At 48.9% G+C, this 8,267-nt stretch overlaps 1 protein-coding gene across 1 annotated transcript; it reads right to left on the bottom strand.

Annotated features, from left to right (window-relative positions):
• Nucleotides 1-7,503: 7,503 nt before the first annotated feature.
• LOC121677305 (proline-rich receptor-like protein kinase PERK2) lies at nucleotides 7,504-8,226 on the bottom strand. The gene has a single exon (XM_042055717.1). It carries the CDS (start codon nucleotides 8,224-8,226, stop codon nucleotides 7,504-7,506), a length of 723 nt encoding a protein of 240 aa, XP_041911651.1.
• Between the last annotated feature and the right edge of the window lie 41 nt (nucleotides 8,227-8,267).

The raw sequence follows: 8,267 nt of genomic DNA, 5'->3' as shown, positions 1-8,267 counted from the left end.
GGTTCATCTCAGAGTCACCAGCTCTGAGAAACCTCTGGGGACAGTCTTCATTTCAGGTTCTGGTTCACTGAAAATACCAGCGTGGCTGACATTTGTCTCTCCTCAAAAGAATACTTTCTAGTGTTAGGAGTTTATCTTGGTCATACTCTGGTTCCAGCTGAGCCCTTGATCCTATCAATACTGAGTTTGGCTCCTGCTCACAAAGCTCCCACTACAGTTACACACTAAGCTGTGGCTCCAGCCAGACAATGAGCCACAACCCTGCTCACATACTGATCAGACAGTCCCAATTCCATTCCCACGCAACACTGGTCCTGGTCACATATTGAGCCCTGACCCTGCTCACACTGAGCCCTAATTCTGGCCATACAAAAGCCTGGCCTTAGACACATGGAGCCCACACTGACCTGGCCCTGCTATCTATGGGAGCTATCTCTTGTGCTGTGTCCTATAGGTGACCAGACCGAAAGCCCCTTCAGGGCTCATAGTATGTTGCAGAGAATGCATTCTAAGCAAGCAAGTACATCTGTGGTAAACACTTTGTTTAGCCAGTAAAACAGCCAACTGTGTTTAATGGAAAATTCAGTTTGTCTCAAGGCTGGCATGGTGGCCTTTACATGAAAGAAATGTGAAGGCTGAGAGTCACAGCTGACAGCGAGCCTGAGCTTCAGGTGGCTTCAGCTGCCCCATCCACTGTGGTTCTTATTGGCCCAAGATATCTGTAGGACTGTCACCATCACATGGGAGTTCTGAGTAGCTGGAGGTGGGGATGGCATGAGGAAGCCATGCCCATTCCAGAAGGATGTCTGTTTGCTGCTCAGTCCAATTGGCTGGAAATTGGATACTCGCACTTAGCTGCCATAGAAGCTGGGAAATAGTTCATATTTTTAGCCCCCAGTAGAGATTTTGTTACTAAAGGGAAAAAGACATGCTGGGCTAGGTGCCCAGCAATATGCCAAGCTTGGGGAGTTGACAGAGTTGGGCCCTGCGTGGTCTAGAGGGTTGGGTATGCCTCCCTGAAGACAAGATGGTTCAGCAAGGCCGGAACAGGAATTTTGGAGAAAGTGAGTGAATTCTGCAGATGATGGGTAAGGAAGAGGCAGAGACAACCTGGAAAAAGGAGGGAGCTGGGAGACTGGCCGTTCATGTGTTCTGGTGCTGAGGAGCTGGGCCTGAGCAGAGGCGGGATGGCTACAGGGTCTGCCTGCCCTCTGGGTCAGGGCTCCTGCCAGCAGCTGCTGAGAGCCTGGACAGCACCGGAAGGAACAGGCGCTGACCTGGCCTCCAACTTAGGGAAATTTGTGGTGAGAAGACCAAGTGGGTGCAGGGATACTGTCCTCAGACTCAGACCTGGACTGGATGCTGTGCCTCTTGGGAGTGGGAATGGCTGGGTCAGATTGCTGGGAAGAATAGGATATACATATACACATACACATATACATACACATACATATACATATACATATATATACACATACACATACACATATACATACACATATACATATACATGTATACACACACACACACACACACACACACATATGGGGGCAGATGACTAGAATCGCCAGCTTGAATGAAGGTGTTCTTAGAGAAACTGCCTGATGGAGTTTTAGCTGAGGCATGCTGAGGCCTTAGGGAGGAGGCCAGGTAAGCAATGTCACATAGGTTAAGAGGGTCTACCCAGCCTGAAGCTTGTTGAAGATTTCTTGGGGCTGGGCCCTGGGGAGGGTGGGAGTATGGACAGGGCTCTTGAGTACCTGCCATGTAACACAGACGTGGTCAGCAAAAGAGGGACAGGGGAGTAGCCTGAAGACATCTAGAGGCTGGTTGGGAGGTTTCTAGAGAGTTCCCTGCAGCCTCATTTCCTTGGGAAAGTCCCGTGGAGCAAGGACGGAAAGGGTCCTAACTGGGCAGCAACTAGAGGAGTCCGTGAGCATGGCAGATGATGGCACCTCTGGATGTTCTGTGCAGGGCCTAGCAAGGTCTGCAGTATAGAAGATCCCCATTGCCTCAGCAAGCATCCCTCCTGACAGACTAGAGGGATGGGGTAGCATCTAAAGGTGGGAGAGCTTTGATTTCTGGGTCCCAAGGCCACCCTTACCTCCATCCCGGCTGGTCAAGTATGTGTGGTGCGTCTATAGTCCTCATCCTTCTGACTCCAATGAGTAGACTCCTCCATCCCTTGTCCCAGCTCACCAGGAAGGAAGAACTTGGGTGACATGCCCTGCTACATGACATCAGCAAGCCTGCAGGACTGCGCAGCAAACTGCTCAACACTGAGGAAGTAGCTTCCAAGCATTTGCAGCTGGACTGGTGGGCATGCTAGACCAGACATTGCCTCCGTTCTTTCCTCTCTCCCTGTCAAAAGTGCTGATGGGAAGGTAGATCTGCAGGGGACTCAATGAGCCCCAAGTGACCCAGGCCACTGGATGGAGATAGGAAAACCTGTCAGCAAAAGCAAATGACCATTCAACCCCAGATGTCAGCCCCTGGGGTTAATCAGACACGGTTACATTTCTGTGAGATATTTTCAAGCAGAAACGAAATCAGAACAGTAGAGCAGCAGGTGATGCTAGCAGTAGCTGGGTATGTCTAGAAAGCCATCATGGCTTTGATGAGTGGTGGGGTGTGGGGGATGTGAGGCAGCTTGCTATTGATATACCAGGATGCCTATTACAAAGATACAGGGATTACTGGCTTCGTGCAGATCCAGTTATCCTGTGGCTCTGAGTCTCTGTGAAGGTAGCATATCATAGCAGGACATGTGAAAACAAAGCTACTTGCCTTATCAGGCAGGAAGCCAATAGGAAGAAGAGGGGTAACCCTCCTTTGGGTGCATATTTCCAGATATATAAGAATCTCCCACTTGTCCTTGTATTTTGAACATTCCCTGAAGAACCACCCTCAGGACCAAATTTGAGTCCTTGGGGATGCTCTCCATACTCAAACCACAGCAAGTGGACCAGCTGTGTGTGACAAAGCAAGAGGCAGACCAGTGGGAAGGTGCCTAAAGAACTTACAACAGCTAGGCCTGGTGGACCAGTACTCTAACCTCAACTACTCTGGGGTGTGTGGGGGGGTAAAGTTCACAGAAGCCTGGGCTGTCGAGTGAGCCTCTGTCTCAAGAAGTAAATCAGGCTTTGCATGTGGTCCCTGTGTCAGTGCACACAGTGTTCTAGGTTGCAACCCCAGAAGGGGAAGGAGACAGAAACTGGCAGAGATGGAGGGTGTGGGAGTGAGTTAGGTGAGTTGGGAACCTGGTGTCTGCCTGATGGGAGCCCTCAGAGAAGAGGGTAAGCTGGATGGAGGAAAAACAGTGTGTATAATTGGAGCATCAGATGTGATCCAGAACCTCAGGCACCAGGATGCTACACCAGATAGCCCCCAATGATCCCGAGCCCCCAAAGATTAAAAGGATGAGGAACGGTATGAGCCAGGAAGAAGCTGCCTTGCAGAAGCCTTCACAGGAGTCCTGACTGCTTTAGAGGTGCACCCCCAAAGCTTATCTCCAAGGACAAAGACAAAAACAGACAGTCCAAGGAGAAAACTGAGTACTTATCATCAAGAGACATTTTGAAAGGACCTTCCAAAATGTGAACTTTAACATGAATGGAGGTTTCCCAAGGGAAGAGTTGGGATGCAGAAGAGAATATCCAGGGGTCTGTGTGAAGTGACCCATGTGCCAAACCGTGAAAAGTTGGTGATTGCAAGAATACTTGTGTGGAGCGTTTCCCACAGAACCATGGTGGAATATTAATTGCGAAGACTTTTAAATATTCCAAACTCCATGGCAGAGAACTTGAGTCCAAATACGTAAAGAATTCTCTAGATTCAATGGTAAGCTAAACAAACAAACATACAAAACAAACAGGACCCAAACATACAAAATAGGACCTAGGTAAAAGCCTAATTAAGCACTGCTGAAGATAGAGCACATGCAGAGCCGGTCAGCACTGCACTGCTGGTCAGCAGGAGACACAAAGGCTGCAGTGACCCATGCTGCTCTAGCTGGAACAACCACATGATGCACAGGGCTGTGTGAGATGGGGGGGGGGGAATGGAGTACTCCTGGGGCACAAGATGGCAAGACACTTTGCAAAGCTGGGTGTTAGTTCCACAGGAAGCTGAATGTAACACCATACAAACCAACACTTGCACTCCTGGGCATTCATCTGAGAGACATAAGTTCTGATGATCACATGAAATCTTGCACACGGCATCCATGTTTGTAATTGCCTCAAATCAGAAACAAAGCAAATGTCTTTCCGTGGATGTACATGCAGGCTTTGTGCTTCCCATAGGATGGAATGTCACTCGGGAGAAAGAAGAAGGTGCATGTCTCAAAAGCCTGCCATATCTGACTCAAAGGGGCAGTTCAATTATAGAGGTGGGAACGGGCCAGCTGCTTTGCGGTGTTTGGGAGGTGGGGTGTTGAATGCATGAGGATGTCTCTGGTGCTGATGGACACACGACACACCTGCATCTTAACTGTGGACACACAAATCTATATAGGAGACAAAATGTCATAGAAGCACACACAGGAAAGAGTATGGGAGAAGAAGCAGGGTGAAATAAACCTTAAGACAAAGCTGGATGCTGACAGAATGTCAGAACCCAGAACTGCCAAGACAGTAGCAGTGGAATCAGTGCAGAATTAAAAGATAGTGAGGAATAAAAAGGATAAGATAGAAGAAGAGAACAAGCCTTTGTAATAGTAAGCTGTCTGTCAGCTCTGTCCAGGCAGCAAAATAACTCCAGATAGATTTTTAAAATCCTAACCAACAGCTGAGAATTGAGAGACCTGAGAGGAAAGTACAACTTCGCTGTTTGTGATCGGTAGGTACAACACAACGAAAGAACAGGAAAAGTTGGGAGTGAAAAAGTGAGAACAGCTGTGCAGGCCCAGTGCCAGGCGCAAGAAAGCCTGGGTGCAATGTTGGCTTTGAGCAGGCAGACCTGAGGAGCCTGCAAACTGCGCATCCTGCCAGCACTCCAAAGGTTACAGCGCTTGGAGCGTTTGGGATTTGAGATTTTTAAATCAGGGAGGCTCGGCCTGTTTGCATAGCAAATGTACAGGGTACCTCAAAGTAAGTTAATAACTTTAAGTACTCATGCAGAGAGAGAGAGAGAGAGAGAGAGAGAGAGAGAGAGAGAGAGAGAGAGGCAAATGAGTATGCTAAGTAGACAGTTGTAAATGTGAAAGAACAGTTGACCCAAAGGAACTGGGAAGAGCTACAAAAGAGGGGGCCCACCCCAGTTTTCTCTTTATTCAAGATGATGTAGGTTGTGTCCAGCAAAACTTTTTCTTGAAAAGACTGTTAAGAGGCAAATGACTAGAAAGATCAATCAAGAGACTAGAGAACATACTTTGTAAGACAATAAGTGAATCCTAAAAATAATCATACCAACAAATTGGGAAACTGGGGGAGGGAAGGTTGGACAAGACCCTTTAAAAATGCAGCCTTCTGGCATTGCCTCAAGGCTAAGTAGCCTCAATAGTCGTGAACCCATTAAGGAAGGTAAACCACTATGAACCTGAGTGTTCTCAAAAGTACATGCCTGGCCTTCAAGTGAGAGCAGCCAACATTGAGGATCTGTTTTAGAGCACAGGGAAAGAGGGCCATTCTTTAATGTATAGCAGGAAGTCAAAGTCGATGGCACATGAGAAATGAAACGTGTAAGCCAGTCTGTTGCATGAACCCACGTGAGGAGTCAGTGAACCGGAGCACAGTGTGAACTGTGTACCAGACAGAGTCACACCATGGTGACTTTACACTGGTTAGCGTTCATTTAATCAATACAAAACCTAATCCCCCACATTAACAGGATAAGCCTGGAGAGTCCATGAAGGTCATTCCAATAACAGATTGCAAAAAGAAAACTGGGGAAACAGGAAAGTCTGGATTTCCTTTACTGATAAAAATGATCTTCCAAGCAAAGAAAAACCAGCCTACAATTCACAATCCCAGAGAAGCTAGACAACAAAGAGGACCCTAAGAGACATCCATGGTTCTAATCTGCATGGGAAGTAGAAAAAGACAAGATCTCCTGAGCAAATTGGGAGTATGAGGATCATGGGAGAGGACAGAAGAGGAGGGGCAGGAAGGGAGGAAAGCAGAGAAAAATATATAGAAAAAATAAATATATAGAAAAAAATATATAGAAAAATAATAAAAAACATTAAAACAAACAAGAATGATCTTCCAGACCCAAGCAGTAGTGAACGCCACCACCAAGCTGTGGATCCCAGGTAGCTCTGTAGGGAAGAAAAGACAAAGAGTGTAAGGAGTCATTATTCACAGAACCCCCGGGTGAAGCAGGAATCATAGATATTCTTTGTACCATGACTCATGCTAAGATCAAAATCTGAAAATAAAATATATTGCTATATGGAGTTAATAAGCTGTTTGAAATACACCATTTCTAGCAGGAACAAAAGCAATGCATAACCACTTAGAACTATGAGGAAAGATCTCTGAAGAAAACGACAGAATGTTATCAAAGGTGTTGAGAATGTAGGCAAATGTGTAACATGGTCACAAACAGTGGAGTCAGTGCTGTTAGCTGCCAGCTCTCCCCAGGTCCACTTATAGGCTCAACACAACCCAAACAAAATTCCAGCAGCGATTTTCTTGGAGTGTGGCAAGCCTAACATTATGAGTAAATGAAGATTTAAAACAGCGTGGTGGGCATGCTGGCAAGGAAGAGAAGGGTGGAGAAGATGCCCTCTTAACCTTAAGACCTTTGACCTGCCGGTAGGGTGAAACCTGTCATTGTCCCCTTTGCGTGGCTGTGGAGACACTGTGTGTGCTGCCTGGCCTTGCAGAGTTTAGCCAGTTTGGGTCTGAACCAGCATGGATCTGGATGTGAGCCTGGTCTCAGGAGACTGGGACCCTGTCTTGCAGTCCTGCAGTCCTGAGCAGGCTGACAGGTGACTGGCCTTGGGTCCTGGGAGATGGGCTGAGTGGTGAGGGTTTCTGGGAGCTGTCTGGCCCAGATACAGCGGGAGTAAAGGAATGGCCATCAGGGATGCCCTGTCTGACTGGTACCAGTTTTGAGTAGTTTTGTCCAGCAGAAGTGGTAGTGAGAGCAGGACCCTTCACATCTATCCTTCAAGACTGTGTGCTCTTCCGAGAGCCGTGCTGGGGCTGTGAGGAGGCTCTGCTGGTTAAGGGGCGCTGGGTACTGATCAGGGTACTGTTCAAGAAGACTGTTGGTGTAGGATTGCTGAGTACTATTTAAGGGAGCTCTGCTGGCTCCTGACAGCCGGAGTCATGATCCCCTGAACTTTGACCTGCCAGTAGGGCGAGACCTGTCATTGTCACCTTGTATAGCTATGGAGAGTGCTACATAGTGCTTGGTCTTGCGGAGATTAGCCAGTTCTGGCCTCCTCTCTGCCCACCCTGAGCACAGCATTCTATAGTCGTTACTTTACTTTGTTCAACAAGCTCAACACGCCTCATACTTTTGTTGGACGCCAGTCAGGTGTGGGGCTCGAGTTCATGGCAGCATAGGGCTGAGGAGGGAGTTTGCTGTTGGCTCTGGGAACCAGGAAGGTTTCCTGGTAGAAGCAACAGCCCTGAGCTGCATTTGAGTGGCAGTGGCTTGGGAAGAAGGAGCTGCATATGTGTGAAAACCAGGTGTGGGAAGGTGCTGTGGAGCTTGCTGAGTTCTGGTCAGGGGCTGCTGGGGGAGGGAGTCTGGGGTGCTGTGGGGAGGGAGTCTGGGGTGCTGTGGAGAGGGAATCTGGGGTGCTGTGGGGAGGGTACCTGGGGTGCTGTGGGGAGGGAGTCTGGGGTGCTGTGGGGAGGGTGTTTTGGGGTGCTGTGGGAGGGTGTTTTGGGTGCTGTGGGGATGGGAGGGTGTCTGGGGTGCTGTGGGGAGGGTGTTTTGGGTGCTGTGGGGATGGGAGGGTGTCTGGGGTGCTGTGGGGATGGGAGGGTGTCTGGGGTGCTGTGGGGAGGGTGTTTTGGGGTGCTGTGGGGAGGGAGTCTTGGGTGCTGTGGGGAGGGTGTCTGGGGTGCTATGGGGAGGGAGTCTTGGGTGCTGTGGGGAGGGTGTTTTGGGTGCTGTGGGGAGGGTGTCTGGGGTATTGGTTGGAAAGGCCACTGGGGCTTCGACCCCATGGATCAGGCCTCTCCCTGAAAGGTCCAGGCCTTCCACCAGGAACACTTTGGTTGGAGGGTGTGGGAGGAGACTTCCTTCTTCCCGACTTCCTTTCATGGCAATCCTAGGCCCTCTTATACCTCTGAGATCCAGGAGCG

Source organism: Arvicola amphibius, chromosome 9 (assembly GCF_903992535.2).
Source record: "Arvicola amphibius chromosome 9, mArvAmp1.2, whole genome shotgun sequence".
NCBI lineage: Eukaryota > Metazoa > Chordata > Mammalia > Rodentia > Cricetidae > Arvicola > Arvicola amphibius.
The sequence above is the reverse complement of the archived record's forward strand: the minus strand, read 5'-3'. Positions and strand labels throughout refer to the sequence as shown.